Below are 23,452 nucleotides of genomic sequence, written 5' to 3'. Positions count from 1 at the left end.
TAACAGAGAGCAATCACCTCACAGACTTGTACCGAAAAGAAGAGACCATCAGTGTCGGAGGAAATGGCTGCATCCACAGTCCTCGCTTCCCAAGTAGCTACCCGAGGAACCTGTTACTGACATGGCGGCTGCTCTCGACAGGGAGTACAAGGATACAGCTGGCCTTTGATAATCAGTTTGGATTGGAGGAGCCAGAAAATGATATCTGCAGGTGAGAGAAAAGCTATCCAGAGAGCTAATCATGTCATTTTAAAAATCAGCTGACCAAATGTCTTGCATGGTGCTTTGGAGGGGTCCATTAGGGATTCTGTTTCAGATTAACGAGATATCTGGCTACCAACGCTACAAACCAAACTCTCTAAATAAACTTACCTGCATCAGGCTTCAACTGTTTCCTGTGAATTGAAGTCCTCGCCTGGTATTTTAAATGCAGCACACTCGAGTCTTAGGCACTGCTGGCTCCCTGCACAAATGCTAAAAGAATGGGGTTTTGCCCACTGTAATTAAGGACAATGGATGTTTCTTTTTTCAGCTATGTGAAACACGTTTTTCTTCAGTATGTCAGTTTAGACAGCTGGGTATTTGCTGCGAGGGAAGAGGCAGACAGGGAAGAGCAGGGGTAGGGGAACAGTGTGCTGTGCTCTGGGAATTATATGGCCAGAATGATTGACTGGCTGTTAGCTCTCTTTAATTATTATTTGCATCTCCGTGTAATTTTTTCTAGGTGGTTGAAATATAGCTCCAGAGTCAGCGGTAAACTCCGTCTGCTTTGTACCACTCTGGTGATGCAAAGCAGCTATAAGCTCAGTTGACAGGGCTGGTTAGACCAGGTTTATAGAATCATAGAAGGTTAGGGTTGGAAGGGACCTCAGGAGGCCATCTAGTCCAACCCCCTGCTCGAAGCAGGACCAATCCCCAATTTTTGCCCCAGATCCCTAAATGGCCCCCTCAAGGATTGAACTCACAAGCCTAGGTTTATCAGGCCAATGCTCAAACCACTGAGCTAGCTTTTCATCACCAGAACATACAGTTGAATTTGGCCGATAGTTAATAAAATAAATTAATAAAAATGGTTCTGTTGTTCATGTTTTTGTTATTCAGTGGTGTATTTAGTGGGGGAGGGAATGCCTAAAGCCTTCCCAGACACTTTCCAGGGCACATCTTCAGAAGCCAGATTGCTGTGTGGCCGTATTGGCACATCAGCTTCCAACACTCTGTCTGACTGTTATTACTTATTGCTAACCTAACCAGAAAAACCGTGTTGTTTTCTTTCTACTCCCACCCTCTTTCGTGTCTTCTCCCAGCATCTCATTCAATTAATTTGCATTTAGAGGGTTTGGTGAGTCTGTGTGGTTTTATTATTATTTTTCAATTGGTAATGTTCTGCATTACCAATGAACTGAGAGAACCATTCCAGTCAGTTTGTTTTCCAGTTAATGACAAAAGAATGCAGACTCAACCTGGCCATCCCTCTCTGCATGTTTATTATCTTGGCAGCTTTTACTCTGCTCTGTCATTGTTGGTGTGAGAGCAATTGCAGTGTAATAATAGTTACCTTCTAGGACCTCAGAGGCTATGCCGGAATGCAGAGACTAATGCCCATGGAAACGGCTTGTTAACATTTTACATAGAGTATAAACTATGGCTGACCTTAAATCATTTCAACCTTGAAACGTGGATCTAATTTACTGTGGAAAAGGATGAAATGTTCTTTTGTAAAGGGCTATTAAAGGTGATGACATGGTGAGGGGAAGTCAAGTCATTATTGACATACTGGATTTTGACCATGGCTGCGGAGAATCTGTCTGCTTTCAAAAGCTACAAATTTATGAAGCAGAGAAGCAAAAACCTTCCAGAATCTGTAGTGCCTATAAAAGCTGGGAAAATATCCCATTCTTTATAGAAATACAACCTTGCCCTGTAAGGCTTTTATTTTCATGATATTACTACTAGAATGAGGAAGCTCCCAGGGTATTACTTGGAATGACTTCCAAGCTTGTTAAAGACCCTTTGGTAAGTAACATACGATATTACTTTACCACTCTGGAGAAATTGTTGTTGTTGGTTTTTGTTTTTTGTTTTTTTTTGGGGGGGGGGGGGGGGGGGGTTAATCTGATTTTGTCCTCAATTTTACTTTCAGATGCTCTCTCTGGACCTACTTCACCAAAACATCCAAGCACATTCTTATATTAAAGCATGTGCCTGAAGTTGAACACATACTTACGTGCTTTGCTGAATGGACAGCTGAATCGGGGCCTCTGCTCCTTAGCCTCCTTTCTGCTGCTTTGGCCCTAACTCCTTTCCCCAAAAAGAAAAGGAGTACTTGTGGCACCTTAGAGACTAACAAATTTATTTGAGCATAAGCTTTCGTGAACTACAGCTCACTTCATCGGATGCATTCAGTGGAAAATACAGTGGGGAGATTTATATACATAGAGAACATGAAACAATGGGTGTTACCATACACATTGTAAGGAGAGTGATCACTTAAGGTGAGCTATTACCAGCAGGAGAGCGGGGGGGGGGGGAACCTTTTGTAATGATAATCAAGGTGGGCCATTTCCAGCAAAAAGAAAAGGAGGACTTGTGGCACCTTAGAGACTAACCAATTTATTTGAGCATGAGCTTTCGTGAGCTACAGCTCACTTCATCGGATGCATACTGTGGAAATTGCAGAAGAAGAATTGTTCTTCTGCAATTTCCACAGTATGCATCCGATGAAGTGAGCTGTAGCTCACGAAAGCTCATGCTCAAATAAATTGGTTAGTCTCTAAGGTGCCACAAGTCCTCCTTTTCTTTTTGCGAATACAGACTAACGCGGCTGTTACTCTGAAACCTGTCATTTCCAGCAGTTGACAAGAACGTCTGAGGAACAGTGGGGAGTTGGAGGGGGGAATAAACAAGGGGAAATAGTTTTACTTTGTGTAATGACCCATCCACTCCCAGTCTCTATTCAAGCCTAAGTTAATTGTATCCAGTTTGCAAATTAATTCCAATTCAGCAGTCTCTCATTGGAGTCTGTTTTTGAAGTTTTTTTGTTGAAGAATTGCAAATTTTAGGTCTGTAATCGAGTGACCAAAGAGATTGAAGTGTTCTCCAACTGGTTTTTGAATGTTATAATTCTTGACGTCTGATTTGTGTCCATTCATTCTTTTATGTAGAGACTGTCCAGTTTGACCAGTGTACATGGCAGAAGGGCATTGCTGGCACATGATGGCATTTATCACATTGGTAGATGTGCAGGTGAACGAGCCTCTGATAGTGTGGCTGATGTGACTAGGCCCTATGATGGTGTCCCCTGAATAGATATGTTAGCAACGGGCTTTGTTGCAAGGATAGGTTCCTGGGTTAGTTGGTTCTGTTGTGTGGTGTGTAACAAAGCCCGTTGCCAACTGTGTCCATAATCAAAAAGGCTGACAAAGGAGGTGCTGTTGTCATCATGAATAGGTCGGAATATGAACAAGAGGCTGCTCGGCAGCTCTCCAACACCACTTTCTACAAGTGATTACCCTCTGATCCCACTGAGGGTTACCAAAAGAAACTACAGCATTTGCTCAAGAAACTCCCTGAAAAAGCACAAGAAGAAATCCGCACAGACACACCCCTGGAACCCCGGTCTGGGGTATTCTATCTGCTACCCAAGATCCATAAACCTGGAAATCCTGGACGCCCCATCATCTCAGGCATTGGCACCCTGACAGCAGGATTGTCTGGCTATGTAGACTCCCTCCTCAGGCCCTATGCTACCAGCACTCCCAGCTATCTTCGAGACACCACTGACTTCCTGAGGAAACTACAATCCATCGGTGATCTTCCTGAAAACACCATCCTGGCCACTATGGATGTAGAAGCCCTCTACACCAACATTCCACACAAAGATGGACTACAAGCCATCAGGAACACTATCCCCGATAATGTCACGGCAAACCTGGTGGCTGACCTTTGTGACTTTGTCCTCACTCATAACTATTTTACATTTGGGGACAATGTATACCTTCAAATCAGCGGCACTGCTACAGGTACCCGCATGGCCCCACAGTATGTCAACATTTTTATGGCTGACTTAGAACAACACTTCCTCAGCTCTCGTCCCCTAATGCCCCTACTCTACTTGCGCTACATTGATGACATCTTCATCATCTGGACCCATGGAAAAGAAGCCCTTGAGGAATTCCACCATGATTTCAACAATTTCCATCCCACCATCAACCTCAGCCTGGACACTATGGTGCTAATAAGCGATGGTGACATAAACACCACCCTATACCGGAAACCTACTGACCACTATTCTTACCTACATGCCTCCAGCTTTTCCCCAGACCACACCACACGATCCATTGTCTACAGCCAAGCTCTACGATCTAACTGCATTTGCTCCAACCCCTCAGACAGAGACAAACACCTACAAGATCTCTATCAAGCATTCTTACAACTGCAATACCCACCTGCTGAAGTGAGGAAACAGATTGACAGATCCAGAAGAGTACCCAGAAGTCACCTACTACAGGACAGGCCCAACAAAGAAAATAACAGAACGCCACTAGCCATCACCTTCAGCCCCCAGCTAAAACCTCTCCAAAGCATCATCAAGGATCTACAACTTATCCTGAAGGACGACCCATCACTCTCACAGATCTTGGCAGACAGGCCAGTCCTTGCTTACAGAAAGCCCCCCAACCTGAAGCAAATACTCACCAGCAACCACACACCACACAACAGAACCACTAACCCAGGAACCTATCCTTGCAACAAAGCCCGTTGCCAACTGTGTCCACATATCTATTCAGGGGACACCATCACAGGGCCTAATCACATCAGCCACATTATCAGAGGCTCGTTCACCTGCACATCTACAAATGTGATATATGCCATCATGTGCCAGCAATGCCCCTCTGCCATGTACATTGGTCAAACTGGACAGTCTCTACGTAAAAGAATAAATGGACACAAATCAGATGTCAAGAATTAGAACATTCAAAAACCAGTTGGAGAACGCTTCAGTCTCTTTGGTCACTCGATTACAGACCTAAAATTTGCAATTCTTCAACAAAAATCTTCAAAAACAGACTCCAAAGAGAGACTGCTGAATTGGAATTAATTTGCAAACTGGATACAATTAACTTAGGCTTGAATAGAGACTGGGAGTGGATGGGTCATTACACAAAGTAAAACTATTTCCCCGGTTTTTGTTCCTCCCACCCACCTCCCACTGTTCCTCAGACATTCTTGTCAACTGCTGGAAATGGCCCACCTTGATTATCACTACAAAAGGTTCCCGCCCACCCTGCTCTCCTGCTGGTAATAGCTCACCTTAAGTGATCACTCTCCTTACAGTGTGTATGGTAACACCCATTGTTTCATGTTCTCTATGTATATAAATCTCCCCACTGTATTTTCCACTGAATGCATCCGATGAAGTGAGCTGTAGCTCACGAAAGCTTATGCTCAAATAAATTTGTTAGTCTCTAAGGTGCCACAAGTACTCCTTTTCTTTTTGCAAATACAGATTAACACGGCTGCTACTCTGAATCCTTTCCCCAGGAATCTCCTGGTTGTTTACTTTCACATTTTTCATTTATGTTACTAATTTTAAGTTACTTACTATGAAATTTAAATGGGCTTGAAACTCATTTGGGGCTGGGAGCTGAAAACCTTTTTACTTAAGGTTTCAGAGTAGCAGCCGTGTTAGTCTGTATTCGCAAAAAGAAAAGGAGTACTTGTGGCACCTTAGAGACTAACAAATTTATTAGAGCATAAGCTTTCATGAGTACTCCTTTTCTTTTTTTACTTAACTGTTTGATTTAATCTAAATCTGCTGTGCTGTAGTTTGAACCCATTGCCTCTTGTCCTACCCTCTGTGGCAAGAGAGGACAACTTTTCTCCATCTTTTTTATGGCAGCCTTTCAAGTATCTGAAGACCGCTATCGCTCATAAACATCCTCTTCGCTCTTTTCACTAGACCTCACTGTCTTCCTTGTCTCCGGCTTTCTGCCACAGGCTGAATGGAACACTTGGGGCCTGACCCAACTGCATTGAAATCAATTGTTGAAATCTCATTGTTGTCAGTAAGCTTTGGATCAGGACTTTGATTGCTGCCCTTTTGTCATCCACAGGAAGACTGTGGAAAACTCAATAAACTGTACAAGCTACTGACAAAAATATATGAACAATCTGATACTACTATAGCTATATGTAACCTCTGTCAGTGATTCTCAAACTTCATTGCACCGCGACCCCCTGCTGCCAACAAAAAATACTACATGACCCTAGGCAGGGGTGGGCTGGAGCCCGAACCCCATCGTCCTGGACTGAAGCCCTTGGGCTTTGGCTTCAGCCCTGGGTGGCTGGGCTCAGGCTTTGTCTTCAGCCCCAGACTCCAGTGAGTCTAACGCTGGCCCCGGCAACCCCATTAAAATGGGGTCACAACTCACTTTGGGATCCCGTCCCACAGTTTGAGAACCTCTGACCTATGCTAACACAGTTTGGCTCTTTGTTCCCCTCTAGTGGCTAGACTATGTATAGAGGTTTATGAGTCAATGGACTTAGTTAGCTCAAGCAATGGAGGTCACGGGTTCAGTCCCTGCAGATGACCTAACTAGGGGGGGTCATTACATATACAGCCTAAATTCCCTATGTCAATTAAGGTAATCATCCCAAAATGCCACATTGCTGTAACTACTATCTTGATCTAGTTTATGTCTGCCCAAAATCAAAATTGTTCTGTTCCTTAAATAAAATTGTGTTAAATTTACAGGCTGTTTACTAGCTATATAAAACATATGTGGTATGGTTATTTTATAGCAAGGAAAAATGTCTGTAAAGGCATCCTCATTGCAGCATGGTAGGGAATGTTGTACGCTCTCACTCCCAACAGCTAAAAAACCCGACAAGCAACAACACATACCACCACCCTACGTATTTAGTATTCTTAGAAAGTAACTTTCAGCTCAACATATCATGCACTATGCTAGTATTTTCATCATCTGTAATTTTTAATCAAGTGTTTCATAGTGGAAACCAATGTACATTTGACCAATTTTTTGAGCAGTGTTCCTGTGTAGCAGCAGCAGCAGCTTTATGTAATGAGAATTTATTAAATTATCAAATGATCTGCAGGTATGACTTCGTGGAGGTGGAAGATCTATCTGAAACTAGCACAGTTATCCGAGGACGGTGGTGTGGTCACAAGGAAATTCCTCCAAGAATAACATCCAAAACAAACCAAATAAAGATAACCTTCAAATCCGATGACTATTTTGTGGCTAAACCTGGATTCAAGATTTATTATTCCCTTGTGGTAAGTAACTTAACTACTTAGTGGATACAAAACATTCCAGAGTGTGAAAGAACAGCGATACTTGGAGACTGGATGACATAGCTAACTACAGCTAATCACAACATTAATTAACTGTAAATACTTTCCTTCCAGCAAACTACATAAGGCATAGATAAAAGCAGTTTTGACATCCTGTTATTAAATATAAACTAAAGACAAGTCCATCACAAGACTTACACTAATAATATGTTTCAAAAACACTAACACTTTTTGCACTGAGGCTGCAATTCCAATGTACTGACAAACATCACAGCAATGACAGTTGAAATAGTTGCTGTTTAAACTCCATTTTGATCCTCATTTGACATCAAAGAAAAGTACTGTCAGGGGGTTTTGACTGATTCTAAGCAAGAAGTCAGGACTTTAACACACATGGGTCAGTTGGTCCTAAGAGATAGGCGAGCGCCGTTCCGAAGGGACAGGTGATGGCCTCCGTTGCCCTCAGCCGATCGAAAGGGAGTCGGGTTCAGATCCCCGAATCTGGAGTGGTGGAGATGGGTGCCGCAAGGCGTCCAGTCCGGTAACACAACCGATCCCAGAGAAGCTGGTGGGAGCCCCGGGGAGAGTTCTCTTGTGTGTTAAGGTTCAAACTGTTGTTATAAGCTCTATCGTTCTTTGTATTGTGTAGTGGTATTGTCATTGTAGAACACACCGACTTGATGAGATGAAAGCCCTCTGTTTTTAAAGAAGCAGGAATATTCATTAGTCTAAGTAGATTTTGAAACAAATGTGTTTTCAATGTATTGCCCTCAATAATATTATAATCATTTGGGTGCAATATAGCTGAACAGAGGTGAGTTTTGCAATCAGGTGGTAACTTACTACCCTGACGTCATTATGTTTTCATATCCTTCACAATCCAGATTTCTTTTATTCAATCCAGTGTTACGTATTCAGGCTTTCTTATTCCTGTTAGCAATAAGGTTAAACTTCTCCTAGGAAAAATCCGCTATTTACACCATTTCACTTCAGCTAATGGCTTTTGTGTGAGCGTATACTATGTACACTGAGCCCATTCCATGCCTAAATATGGGAGATATATTGCAAATTCAGAGCCAGATGCGGCTTCCATGTATTTAAACACTGGGCCTACTCATGGAGTAAAACACTACTCTGTGTGAGTAAGGATGACAAGAATCTGGAGCTTGATTTGAAGGTAATCTAGCAAGGCTAACATTTATGTTGTTGCAGTCCATGGAGTACCACAATGCATAAACATTTAAGCAGTGAAGCAGCCTCTTTTACATCATGTGTATTTAATATTTCCGGAAAACCTCTGTTACAATTAGCTAGCTTTATATAGCGACCATGTATAGTTCATATAGGACACCTGGGTTTTGAGAAAATGAACATTATCATTCAAGCAGAGGATATTCCGCACTAGAAAGCTCAAAGTGTATTTGCTATACCTAGTGCTTAGAGTGAGCAAACAAAATGTTGTGCCGTTTAGCTAGTGTATGCGAGAGAATATTCTCCTAACACACTCTTAAAATGAAATGTTCTTTTTCTCAGAAGAGAAAAATCTGTAGGGGACAGGTGGTAGTCATGATGATGAAATGGCTTTAGCTGCTGCTCAAAGTTTAAATTGTCCATTTGAAGATCCATAGGATTAATAGTCAGCAGACTCAGCCCTTAGTTGGTAGTCTTCACAGTCTCTCAGGACTGAGTACGTACAGTGGATATACTGCACGCTGCTGACCCCTGAAGGTTGAACTCAGCATGCATTTGCAGGCAGCAAGTTAGAAAATATTATTGGACCATGCATAAACATATGATGCATCAGATGAAATAAAAAATATTTAAATTGCTTTTTTCTTTGCTCCACGGCCATTTCCATCATTAGGCTATTTTTGGAACTTCCTTGGGAAACCTTTCTGGTAACAAATGCGCACAACTTTATTAAAAAAAACAACCCATGGACACTAGTTAAATTAATTTCAGCTGGTGCATATAAGCTTGTTTGTCAGTTCACCACTCTGCATGTGGCACATATTGAGGCACTGCAATGCATATATTGTTCAACAAGAACAAAGAGCTATGTTTGTTATCACCTCTTCTAGTACATTCCAACTGTGCTCTCCTTCCATTCTTCCCATTTGAAGAAACAAAAAAATAGCCATAAACAAGAAGGGGTCATGTTTACAAGCAGGCTTTTGAAATGCAACTACTAAAGTTGCACCTATGCATATGGACATGCTCATGTAAAATGAGTCATTATACATAAACAGGTACTTAGGTATGTAAAGGCCCAGTTTGTGCACAGATATTGCATGGTCACACTGCAAAACTATTATTGCAGAGCAATTGCCAGCTCAACACAGGCACCTCTTTCTCCCTATATTTTCTTATAAAACCTCCTTTTTCTTCAAGCTTCACAGGCCTAGAGCACAAGCATCAAACCAGTCTAGATATCACCTGTGCCAGCTGTTATCCATGAGCTGGATTTAGCCTGCAAAATTGTTTGAAAAACCTCCTTCCTTGATCTTCTTTTCCACTGTGTGGTTGGTTTTTAAAAGGATTTTTAGGTGGTGGTGGGGAGGGGATGTTGCTTCACTTATTTCCCTTAAAAATATAAATGCCCTGATCCATGCCTAAGCTCATGCATACCTCTGGGGAATCCTTAGGCTCATCTGACTCCCATATTTTGTATAATTAAATTACTGCAAGTGTATAGTATTTGCATTGAAAAATGAAGCACTAAACCTTCAGCCATTATACTTGTCTTAACTTCAATAGAACTACTTCCAGGATCTGACTCATAGTTATATTGAGTTGAGTAAGCATTAGGTACACACAATCAGGCACAATGTGATGTAAGGAGTTAAAATGAAAAATCGCATTGCTACACATACAAGAAATCCCCACTCACATAAGTAGTTTCATACACGCCAGTAGGACTGCTTGTGGGAATGAGCAGAATCGGGCCCTGAATTTTAAAAACATACTATCATGAATGTATAAAGTAATAATCAGGAAGTAGTCCATGAACAAACGCCAACAAAATTAAAAGTTGAGGCTTTAAATTAAAATTCTCAATCCTGTATCTGATTTTGATTAAATGGGATAATTAGAAAATGTTAAATTCCAGCTGATAATTGAAGTCATTATTTTTGGCTTGTCTGTTTTACAAGAGGCGTATATCGGTTATATATTGACATTAATACATTGTTACTGTATACCCTAACTGGCCTCTAAATTCAATGCATATTTGGGAACTTTGATTTTAAGTATTACTGGCGACAAATGTTCCAACAAAGCTAGAAAATGTATTGAAAAAGGAAAGTCAACAGAGTAAGGCATCAAAACAAATTCTGTTTTTATTTTAATTTTTGTTCTGCTCTTCTCTATAATACCATTCAAGAAATGTGAAAATACAGGGGTTTTACACCAGTTTTCATTTTTTGTGGCTAACATTGCAAACTAAATCTGATGTACCCCATTGTTAATGAGGAGTAACTCCACTGAAGTCTATGGAATTATACCAATATAAAACTGAATGGGGTGTCGCTACACCACATCCAAAGTGGTTTTTGTTTGTTTTAAATGAAACTTCTTTCAAGGAAGAGTCCAATAGAATTTCACAGAAATGAGGAATTTTGACCCATCCTAGGGAATTTGATAGAGAATTATATTCTTCCTAGTAATACAAGATACATACTCCCTGTCTGATAATCTAGTAATAACACTAGTCAAAAAACAGAAAGAAAAATCACAGACTTGTTCATGAAAATTAATTGCTGTTTTTTGTCAGATTTTTGATCAGTTCTGATTAGAAGACAAATGGAGCCCAAATGCTAGATTTAAACTGTTCGGCTCTGTCCCATTAAGACTTTCAAAGAAACACCAACAAACTAAGCATATTTAGGCCATATCTATGCTTAGTGGGGATCCACGCTGTTGTGATGGATGCAGCGGGGGTCGATTTAGTGGCTCTAGTGGAGACCTGCTAAATCAACCACAGAGTGCTCTCTGGTCAACTCCGGTACTCCACCGGAATGAGAGGAGTAAGGTAAGTCAACAGGAGAGCATCTCCTGTCGACACAGAGTGTTGTAGGCATTGCATTAAGTCGACCTAAGTTACTTTAACTCTAGCTGGAGTAGGGTAACTTAGGTCGACTCACCCTGGTAGTATAGACAAGGCCTCAGAAAACAAAACAAGGTCCGGATGCTGCCACTCCTACTCAAACAAATGTCTCTCTGTCAAGTGATTAGTCACATTATCTATCTTCTGTGGATCTAATCATGCAAATGATGATTGCAGGATCGGGCTGCAAGGTGTTTAATTAAAGTAGTAATAACTGTCATCAATAACAATTTCCTTAAAATGTTTAACATGAAAACAAAACAATTTGCTTAGCTTAGTTGGCTAGCAGTGCAAATACAGATTCAAAGATTTTGAGCCCAGAAGAGGCCTCATTAGCTTGTCCTCCTATATATCACAGGTAATAGAATTTCATCAGATCAAATGCAAATTGAACCAATTTCTGTGTAGGGCTGTGTGAATATTTGTCCTCTCTGCTTTGGTTTAAGTTATTACTGTTTTTTCAGGACAGACACTTCATTGATGTCTTCAAGACAAAATAGGTTGTCTGGAAATCTACATAATATGTTGCATTTGAAAATATATATGATAATAGTGTGAAGTTATTTTCAATGCTTTTAAAATCCAAAGAAGGAATCTCAGTAGATTTTTTTGGGGAGGTGAGAGGGTGAGTGATTTTGGTTTTGTTAATGAAATGATCAGAAATGAGATAAATCACATTACAGGGATGTGAGATATTATATATATTACACACACACTTATCACTCACTCTCCTGATCATTTTTCACTGATTAAGTTTTGATTTCCCATGTATGCTAGCCAGGATGGATATTTTCATAAACACTGTACAACAAAAAAACAAATACTTCATGTGATGAAACTCCTGTTTACTTGAGATGCTGGCAGATAACCAACATCTGTATTCTTGTCTAGAGTGCATCGCCCTTGTATAAAATTGTCAACAAGGGGATCATCTTTCTAGGGGACAAAGAGGGGAGAAATTAAGTTCTTTCTAATTACATAAGACCAACCCAAAGGCTTTAAAATTCCTTCCCCATTTATATGTAAACAAAGGATTTGGGAGATTATATGTGGTCGTTTTGTTTAGGAGCATTTGTAACATTAAAAAGAAGCATTAAAAAAGTACTAAGTGGTCTATGCTCCTCGTGAAAAGCAAAGAATAAATCTCACACAAGGAAAAGGTTTACAAATCTCTGTTTGCATGTTAAAAGAAACAGACTGCTCACTCAGTTAATGTTGCACTGACTTCGGCTAACTTCTACCTCTGTTGTACAGGAAGTGGATTTTCTCTTCATTAGTGCAGAGGCTGAGACTCGGCAGTTCTAAATTCCATTCCTCAGTTCACCTTCTTCATAAGAGTGTTATGAAGAGAGTGAGGTTTTATGGCATATAGGCGCAAAGAGAACCTTTCAGATGTACAAAGCAGCACAAGAGAAAGCACAAAAGAATTGGGCAAAGGAAGCAAAAGTGAGAGTTGTGTAACCAGGATAAGTTGGCTGGAGTCATATGGGTGAACAGTGTCCAAAGTCTGGACTAGAGTTATGGCAGTAGGGCTAGAGACAAATTCATAGATTGATAAAGTTTAAGGCCAGAAAGGACCATTACATCATTTAGTCTGACCTCCCGTACATCACAGGCCACAAAATTTCACCCAATTTATGGATGGAAACAGCTTGGCAGTGAAGGTGAACAGAGCCAGCTATAGGTCTAGGCCTACCCAGGCTGCTGAGCACCTCCAGCCTGGTCATCCCTGTAACAGCTCTTGTCCTGTTCAAGAGTCTGCCCCGTTAATGGCGCCCCCACCTCAAGAGAGCTGCCAGTCACCGTCACTGAGTTGGTGCTCCCTCTGCCCCTAGAAAGTTTTGCTAGGGGGATAGCCTAGGTGTAGCACCAACCCTTGGGCTAAAGAAGAGAGGAGAATCTCTTAGTTGGGGATTGGTCCTGCTCTGAGCAGGGGGTTGGACTAGATGACCTCCTGAGGTCCCTTCCAATCCTGATATTCTATGATTCTATGATCTGTCTGTAGCTCTGTCTCCATAGTATCTAAGTGCTTCCCATGTAAACTAGGTCTGCTTGACAGATTCACAAGTGGATTACATGAGTCTTCAGCTATCCTTCTTTCATCAGTATAGGAGGTACAGCTTGGGATGTATATATGGAGTCTTCTGTTTTCTTCTTCCTTCCCTGCATTGTTTTGATTCTGTTGGGAAAGCTCCTCTGAGTGAAGGGTTCTGCAGCAAGGCCAGAAGTGGTCATGCTCTGAATTAGTGTGACCTACTTGGGACTCTCATTCCACAGCTAACTCCTCTTCAGCTCATCTCAGGATGATTTGTGTCCAGCCTCTTGTGCCGCATCGTTCCAGGGACATGCAGGTGTCTTGGTGGCCCATAGTTGGATATGGGACCATAGATATAGCTGGACTCTGATTTGATGATGGCCTTGAAGGTCAGGATTAAGGCCTCCCACAGACAGCAGAAGTAGACTGGGAGTCAGTAGAGTACAGGGACGATGTGCTTGGGGTGGCATGGGTCATGGAGAAGCAGCCAGCCCCATTCTGAAGAAGCTGGATCCCCTTCTCTGCTTATTCCTGCAGTCCCAGATACAGTGAATTATAGCAATATAGTCTTGTTATCACTGAGGTGTGGTCTCTCTCCAGTCACAAAAGTCTTTTAGTGCCACTAGAATTCTCCCTATGATGGTTTTAAGCCTAGTTATGCGTCAAAGATGACACTGAGGTTGGGGGAGGATGGAGGAATTATGTACTGTGGTGGAAAGCGAGGGTGCTGAGAGGAGTTGAGGGGAAAGACATGAACAGGTCTGATTTTGCTGCTGGAAACAGAAGGGTTGTAGTGATACAGTCACAGATGTGACCACAAAGAGAGAGATCAGGAGAGGACGGATTAACATGAGAGTCACTGGCCTAGAAATTATTTTTAAAGCAAGAAGATTAAGGCACCCCAGGATAAGAAAGGGGCAAAATAGGAAGAAGAGGGAGCCAAGAATGGAGGCTGGTGAGAGCAACACAGAGTGAAAGAGGAGCAAATGGAACCACCTATGGAGATGCTAATGGAGTGGTCAGAGGCAGGAGAAAAACCATACAAGCAAAGAGACACAAAAGCTCAGAGGAGATAAAGTTGAGGAGGAGGATTTGATTGACCGTGTCAAACTCAACACAAGACTGACAAAGATGAGGATGGAGAAAAGGCCTGTGGGGCTTGGCCAAGAAAAAGATCATCTGTCACCTTTGTATCTCAGTGAAGCTGAGTGGGCAGCATCCAAGTTGCAGAGGACAGAATAGCAGTAAGTTTTGGAGTAGTCACCGTTGTTAAGGAGCGTGGTAATAAAGGGATGGAGAGATGTGCCAAGGCAGCGGGCAGGAAGAATAAAGGGTGCAGGTTTAGGAAAGTTAGTGACATGCTTGAAGGCAGTGGGGACAAGAAGCAGGTGACCAGTTCAGTGTAGGTGTTTTCCTGGCAAGATCTCTACCTGATGGGAAGCATGGGAATTAGGAGGGCTGGGTTTTTGGAGAGTATCAAAGGTGGTGAAGAGGCAGGGGGGTGGGGGTTGTAGGTGTGGCAGTCAGTCACGGAGCAGGGGAGGAGGGAAATATAAAGCTTTTGGCAAGGTGGGTGGAAGAGCTGAAGGAGAGGACAAATAGACAACAGTTGTAGACATCTGTCAGACTTCAACTGGCAACGTGATAGTTTTCACCTAAAAATAAATTTGAGTCTGTGTTTTCCCAGCTGCAGAAAGTGAGTACATGGTGACTCTGTTGTTGACTGAACAGAGTGGTGAACAATGGGCCCTTTCCCCTCATCATTCCCTGGTGCTTTGACTGCTTAGTTCACATTTGACTCACTTATCGTACAGCATTGTCTACCTGTTTTCCCACAACAACAACAACAATCCTAGTTGTGTCAGATTCCTGTTGAAAGTCTTCTTTACTGAGTTAAAGGTAGGGAAGGCATCATGTATGGGTCCTAATGGATTCACATCACTATAAGACTCTGGGTAAAGGAATGGCAAGAATTCTGGTGCATGATGGTACTGTTTAGCCCTTACTATATACAGCACTTTGCATCATCCAAAGATTAGACAGACATTAATTATGAGCTCAAGTACAGTACAATAATAAATAATAGAATGTAGCAGCTCTTTAAAGGAATGGGTGATAAGATGCATTAACAGCTTTAGATTTTAAAGAACCAGAGTTCTCTGCTGGTAGCACCTACCGGTTGTGATAGTTAACTAAGAAGTTTATTGTGTATGTGATTTAAAGGTAAAAGAGGGAATGCTTGCTTTTCTAACAGATTGAGGTAACTTATAGCCACAAGCAGGAAAACAGAAGAAGGGCTAACGCACTACCAGGAGTGTATATGATATACATTGGCATCCAAGAAACATGTATTTATTATTTTTTGCAGTAGTTCCCCGAGGCCTTATTCAGGGTTGAAGTCCACTTTTTTCTGGGTGCTGTACAACGAAAAAGTCCTTCTCTGCCTCAAAGAATTTACAGTTAGAGCCCTGTATCCGCCTGTATCCGCTTTACATCTGTGGTTAGCCTGGCCATGATAAGAGCCTGGCGGGCAGCTGCGGGGAGCCGTGGCAGACCCTCCACCTGCCCTGGGTGGGGGCCCGAGCAGCCCCCAGGCAGCTCCACAGGTCACCATGCAGCAGTGACCAGTGGTGCCAGAACAGGACGCCTCGCCTGTCCACTTTTCACAGGGGCGGACCCCTCTCCCTTCCCCTCTTCTTCCTACCCGAGGCCCCACTCCTTCCCCCCCGGCCAGGCCAGCATGGATCCCAGCCAGGGAGCTGTGGGGAAGCTGTGGCGGACCCTCCACCTGCCCACAATGGGTGGGGGGGAGGCTGAGTACAGCCCCCAGCTGTGTCCCTGCCCCCCAGGTCCACGACTCCACACCGGCTCCCCACAGCTGCCCGCGCGACTCTCCCCGACCCTGCTCTGGCGGGGGTGGGGGGGGGAGGGGGGTGGTGCCTCGGAGCCTCAGCCCGGACACAGTAAGTAGAGCCCTGCAAATCCACAGATATCTGCAGACAATTTTTGCAGATCACGGATCAGATGCAGATACACATTTTTGTATCCATGCAGGGCTCTTTTTTATAGTCATGTTAGTAATGAGACACAACAAAGGATATAGAACACAAGCGTGGGGAGACAAGGGCATTTGTGCATACCAAAGATGCATAAATCTGGATAAATAAATAGCCATTGGAGCAGGGGGTTTGGATCTGTGGGGTGGGGTGCTCTAATCACCAAGATGTATAGCAACCTCATGCCTATGTGCACTCTCTCTTTGGCCCAATGACTTGACTCTAATTACTTGGCCACAGTTGAACAGCTGCCACAGAGACTGAGGGAGCCCTACATCAAAATACCCCATAACCCAGTGGTTAGAAGTGGCAGATCCCTGTTCAAATCTGTGTGTAAATTTGGGATTTAGAGGCCTAAAGTGGCAGCTAGGTGCCTAAATCCTTTTATTAATCTAGCCCTATGTAAATTCTGTACAGAGAAGAGAAGGAACTCCATCTGCCTCCTTAAGGTTACTTCTGCTTGACAGATTTCTGCAGGAGATGACTGGTGAATGTAGACATATGTTGGACCCCCAACCTCCCTTTAAAACCATATTGAAAAACTTGTGAAAAGCCTTCACAGCAGGCTAGGTTATTGATGTCTTTTAAATGAAAACAAGACCTGTATGTCTTTCCAGTCTTGCAGAGAGGTGGGCCTCTGAGGCTCGACTTCCAGTTTTGAATTACACCAACATTATTTATTCCACTACATGTCAATGTTACCTTATAAAGGCTGACACAGACTTCTAGAGTGTTTATCTCAGGCTTGTACTTCAGTATCCATTTCATACTCAGAATTGCTACAAAGTGGTGTGTTGTCATTCTTTGGAATCTAGAAAAACATCTCTGCATGAGGTAAAATGTGGGTATGATGGTTTGCAGAATACATTGTTTAGAGAATAAATTATCACCTTATTTTTCGTAACAGCTATAACTCAAAAATACGTATAGCCTTTGATTAAATAATAGTCCATGTTTTGAGAGTCATTTTAGCTTAGTTTTTTGTGTTTTGTTGTTCTGTTATAGCACAGCTGCAGACAATCGTAAAGTCTAACAATTTTTAAAAGCTTTCAGGTCATCTAGTCCATCTTTCTCCAAGTGCAGGAATGGCCTTTATTTATTGTACATCTATTAGTGTTTTGTCCAGTAAAGCTTTAAATATGCCAAGTAGAGATGAAGACACAGACTAATAAATCACACTGTCAGAAAGAATTTTTGCCTTGATAGCCTTAATTTTCCCTGTTTTAATGTCATCCCATTCCTTGCTAGTATACCTCCTTCCATTATAATAAAGAACTCTCTTTTTCTCATTGGTGTTTAAATCCTTCAGATATTATAGAGTGTCTTTGGGCCCCCAACCCCTTAGTTATCTCTTATTCAGGCAATAATGTCCATATTTAGCTTTTTAACTTTGCACATAGATCAGTCCCTACAACCGCCTCACCATTTTTGTTGCTCTTCGCTGAACTCCCAAATTACCCTCCCCATACGATTCCATTGTCTTTCTAGAGGTGAGGTGAGCTGAATCCAAAGATTCAAGTGAGATTGCACCAAATCCGTGTAGGGAGACAGTATTGCTTCTGCTGCTGCATATTAAACTCAAAATTACACTGGCCCCTTCGACTGCCAGAAAACACTAGAAACATGTGTCTAATTTGCTTTCCACTGTCATCTTAGGGAAACTCTACACTGCATTTGGAGGTGTCTTTGCAGCTTGGGTTAACATACCTATGCTATCTTTAATCTAGCTCGAGTGACAAAAAATAGCAACAAAGACACAACAGCACAGGCTTTAAGAGCATGTCTACACTGCCCCACTATTAGAACTAGAGGGGTGTATTGCAGTAGAGGCACGAACTTAATGGTCCTCTTTGAAGAGGACTACATTAGTATGAACTCTGGACCTTTAAGCTTGTGCCTGCAATGTTCACATGGGGGAGTTACAGTATAGCACTTCGGTGTGCACTGCTATTAACATCCCCTTACTCTAAACTGCAGGGCAGTGTAGACATGCCCTCAGCCCTAAAGCTTCCAGGTTTTTCTTTCCCTGGGAGTACCTGAGACTGGAATGTATTAGCTTTCACCTTTTCAGGATGAACCTTACTGTGGTATTTCTGACCATCTTTTTAGTCTCTCTATGTCCTCAATGGTGTTCACAGCTCCTCCTAATGTAATATAATCTGAAAATGTTGTTCTTGTACTTCTTACTCCATTTTCCGGAAATAAATACAGCTGGTCATAAAATTTATGGCTAAATGAAATCATACCCTATCATACCCTAGCACTGATGCCTGTGATACTCCACTAAACACTGCCTCGCGGCTGAATGCTTCACTCTTTGTGATAACCCTTTGTGAGCATTCCCTCATCTACTTTTGAATCCACATGACAGTGTTTGTTACCAGGCTGAACTGAATTATTTTTGAAATAAGTTTTTATGAGATGCTGTTACAAATGCTCTGTTAGAACAGAGATATATCACATTTCCTGCTCTCCCTTCAAATCCACTAATTTTATAATTCCAACAAAAACACAATCCAGTTTGACTGGGCTGTATTCTCATTGTCTGTGAGAAGAACTTGGATTGATTAATAATTAAAGCCTTGAGCTGGTAAGTCACTCTGCATAGGCACAGGAGTAGGCCCATACAAAAGTCGCCTGCAGGATCAGGGCCTAAAAATGTTCTTGTTGTTTACAGCTGAGGAGTCCATGTACATGTTGTTATTCAGTGGTATCAAATGTGGATGTGGATGTCTCTCTCTTCTCTGACCTAGGGATGTCCTTGCAAACAAGATTAATTCATCTTAATGGCTTTTGCTTGGTGAACTATTTTGAATATATAAAACAGTGCTATATGGGAAGAGGGAAACTGGTTTTCAAGGTCACGTTACTCTGTGCTGCTGGTGCAATAGACTATGGCTGTTGTTCCCAGCTGTAGAAATGCTCATTTTTAATCAGTGCTTGTTTCCCAATATATTTCCGTGTATACATGATGAGAAGCATTTCTTGCAATAAGAGCTTCCATATGACTGAAAAACTCAGTACAGCATTTCTCTCTTCTCACGCCCTTGACTCCAGGCAAATTGCACATCGCTTCCCCCAACGAGGCCCCACCCCTGCAAACAAACACACACTTCACTTTACCCCTGTGAGTAGTCTCATGTTTGCAGGAGCGGGACCCTAGTGGAGAAGTGCATGAGTCCTGATTGTTGGATTGACTGCATGTGGGTTCATGTTGCGTCTTGGTGTCAGTAAATTCTACAAAAGCTCTTATGTGGATGTTACTCACTTAGACCCAGATCCACAAAGGATCCATTGATTTCAAAGGAAGTGAAGATCCTAAATACCTTTGTGGATCTGGGACTTAGTTATTCTCTTTCCACTCTCTGCCATCATCCTGAATGACAGAGTTAATACCACTGATGAGCTGAGTGGACTCATTTAACGTCTTGTCCTTTTAAAGGAGAATCTCTGTTTTCTTTTTTAAGTTAAAATAAAACTAATAGTCTCTAGCCCTTTTCCTTGTGAAAATAGTCTTGAAACGTAGGGCCAGATCTTCTGCTGGTATAAATCAGAATAGCTCTGCTGTCTTCGCTGGAGCCATGGTAATTTACACCAACTGTCTTATGTGTTTGTCTTTTGTATGGCAACTTGAAAAGTAACATTAAAGGTCAACATCTGAGCTTACCAGCTGCTCAGTTGCTTCCAATGACATGAAATGAATATTTCAAGGCTGTCCCTCCAGAGAAGGGTCTTAGAGAGCAGAGGTTCACTAGATGTTCCATGTTTGGATGTCTTCTCCACATTCATATAACGGGCTGTCTTTCATTTCCCATTTGTGTAGGAAGTAATTGCAATGCCTATGTGAGGTTCAGATGTGGTTTGCTGTGATCCATATCTTACGTGTCATCGTGAAGCCAAGTGGTTGTTCTTTAGGATCCATAATCAGGTCTTGGTTCTTGGCCCCACTGTTTTCCCACAGTGTCTGTCACTTGTCTTTTGGTGAAAGTCCTGAAATTTTGACAGCTAACCAGAAGGGGTTCCTGAACTTAAGGTAACATTTTGGCAGGAATTGGAGATCTTTGTAGATGAGCAAGTCTGGGTTTTTTATATGGTCATATTCTTGTATTGTGTCTGCTTGTCTTTGGAGGTATGGTGGTATGATATGCACAAAGACGGGGAGCCAGACTGTTGGTGTTGACTGCAGCACTCCTGTGACAATTCTCAGAGCAGTGTTCAGTTGCATGTTGGTAAGTTTCCAGTCTATGCTACCTGCCCATAAGAGCCTGCAATATTCTGTTGCTGAGAAGACAAGGGTCAAGGCTGTCCACAAGGAAAATCTGCTCCCCACCTGATCCTGGTTATTTTGTGAATGCTTTAGGTGCTATCAGAATGGGTAGTGTTATATATGCATTTACAGCTGAGTGCCTCCTGTCCTATAAGGGTGCATAATGTAAACAAGGCCCTGCATAATCATTTTACATATGTGAATAACAGTCAGATAGGCAGCGCCTGTCCATCATGTTTTAGCTTATGACATCCATTCCCTTTTCTATAAACATGTGAGTTCATAAGGAAAAATCAGCATTACTAAACCTCTGAAAAGAAAAGGCACTCAGGTCAGGTAACGCAAGGCAGCAAAAAATAGGACACTCCACTCCCTGTACATGTAATTTATCTCCATCACAAATGTGTAAAAGTAAACTGTCTGCCTTCTCACCTTAGCAGTAGCTTTTAGTGCTTGCACTGCTGGCTCAGTGCTGGTTCAAGTACATTTTCCAGGTGCATTAAGAAATAGATTAAAAACATGGAAATTTCTTATATTGCTAACTCCGCGATATCCATGGGCTAGCACAAATGTGGGCTTTCTGCTTCAGCAGTGCCAATTTACTAGAGGTTCTCAGCCTGAACAAAGAAGGGGGTGGGGAAGGTAAGTTAAATTAAAACAAATCAAAGTTAAAAAAATACAGCCTGAATGTAGTTAAAAAAACACTTACAGGTGCTCAGTAAAAACTCAAAACTTAGGGCCAGGTAGTAAAAGGTTGCTGCCTGAAGATGTAGAGAGTCGCCTCCTCCCCATGTTTCCTTCCTTTAGTCTCCATGCAGGGACAGCCACAATGGCAGACCTTGCACTCACCTGAGCACAGTGACTGCTTCTCTCCAGCACAGCCATGGGAGGTGGATGGAGACAGAGATGTGACCCCATCCACCCCTGTACCACAGAGGGGAGGGCATGCTACCGCCCCTTAATGGGTGTGTAATAATAGCTGTGCTCCCGCAGTGTACCTGGTTGCTCTGTGAGATACAGTACCTAAGAGTCATAATGCTTCTTAGAGCTCCTCATTAGACAATATGGTATCCCTAGTGCTGCAGAGAGCGGAGCTATCACCTTCCTGGTCCATGATGTGGTATCTGTGTGTATGCAGTGGCTTTTTGTGCCACTGTATCACACTGCAAACTAGCATCAAGTTTTTCCTCTGTTATTACCCCCAGCCTTTGTTTGGCATTAGTTCTTTGAATTTCTCCCTACCATTGAGTACAGTTTCTGGTTCTGATTCTTTTTCTCCATTTACATTTTTTTAAATGGAATCTTGTAAACAAATTTGAAAAGGATAGAGAAAAATGTTGTTTCTATGTCATCTGTATCAGTTATAGGAATCTTGAGTGTTACTTGTAACAATAGTAGGTAAAAACCAGAAGTGTGAAAAGTTTTAACATGAGTAATAATTTGTGGAAACACATAGAACTGGTGCTGAAAACCAAGTTGCTTTTTTCTCTTCTCTAATTATTAGGCTGAGGTCAGGTTAAAATGATCCAAATAAGCAATATTCTTCACTGTTTGCACTAAATCAGCAGCTTTTGATCCCATTAGTAAACTAAAAAGCTGGCAGAAGATGATGCTTGTATTCTGCAAAGTTGTGATTCTTGGGGGTTTTGGTTGTTGTTGTTTTTTCTATTGTTGTTATTATCATAGAAAGTTTATATAGCATTTTTAGTCATCCTTAAAAGGGCCACATCTCCCAGTCAAAGCGGTAGGGTGAACAAAATGTTTTGCTTTGCATTATCCCTCTGAACATGACGCATGCTTCTGAGGCATGTTTACTGCAAAATTAAATGGAATCCCTTGGGACTCAAAACAAATGGAACCTTCAAAAGAAATCAATAGCTGGGATTGCTGTTGGAGCAGCTAATGTCCCTCACCGGTATATTTTTACATTGTATCCCAGCATTAGAGCTAAATCTGCTTAGATTCAATTAAAGCATTTTCCCCACCTTGTGTTTCACCCAAATCTCAGCTCAGCATTTACTGAGTATGTCAGAGCACTTAACAAATCATCCTAATGAGAAAACAGAGAATTTGGAATATTAAATATACATATCTTATATTTGTAAGTGATTTTTATGTTTTATTTTCCACAGTATGTGGAATGTGCTTAAATTTCCTAGAAACAAGGGTTCAGGAATAATAATCTTGTTTCCTTTAATTTTTTCCCCTGCATAACCCTAATTACAGGACCATTCAGTACGGGCACACTTTGGAATGAGTCACACCAAGGGTAATACTAGCTTAACTACACATGCTGTCATTGCTTTCTGTTAATTTGAAGGACTTCTTTGCCCACCTGGGTGCTGTTGGGCTAGTAAATTGTCAACGGTTTGTTGTGGGCCTGTTGGGGAGGGGGCTCCAATTTTGCTCAGGGCAGCTTCTCTTATTACCGAGGAAGCTGCCTCCAAACACTGTCAGTCAGCATAACAGAAGTTCACCAGAGACCTCTCAATGGCATTGGATTCTGCATTAAGAGTGAGATTCCGACTCCTGGGGTCAGTGTGTTCAAGCAGGGAGAACTGGTGTTACAAAGCCACCTTCTCCACTACCGTTAGTACACAGCTTTGAACTCCTGCAGCAGAACTCATGCCCGTAAGCATCCATTCATCACAGAGCCCAGTATAGTGCTGAAATC

The 23,452-nt window shown here is 42.0% G+C and overlaps 1 protein-coding gene across 4 annotated transcripts in view; it reads left to right on the top strand.

Moving 5' to 3' along the window:
- PDGFD (platelet derived growth factor D) overlaps positions 1-23,452 on the top strand; it is a 188,367-nt gene that overhangs the window by 114,356 nt on the left and 50,559 nt on the right. For 2 of the 4 annotated variants that reach the window (XM_007059671.4, XM_027822159.3), the window contains exons 2-3: positions 7-211; positions 7,117-7,297. In XM_007059671.4, the coding sequence (XP_007059733.2) occupies positions 7-211; positions 7,117-7,297 (386 nt within the window). The remainder of the gene's footprint in view (positions 1-6; positions 212-7,116; positions 7,298-23,452) is intronic. The other 2 variants (XM_043529657.1, XM_007059672.4) reach the window with 1 other exon arrangement.

This window comes from Chelonia mydas, chromosome 1 (assembly GCF_015237465.2).
Source record: "Chelonia mydas isolate rCheMyd1 chromosome 1, rCheMyd1.pri.v2, whole genome shotgun sequence".
NCBI lineage: Eukaryota > Metazoa > Chordata > Testudines > Cheloniidae > Chelonia > Chelonia mydas.
This window is presented reverse-complemented; position numbering and strand designations above follow the sequence as displayed.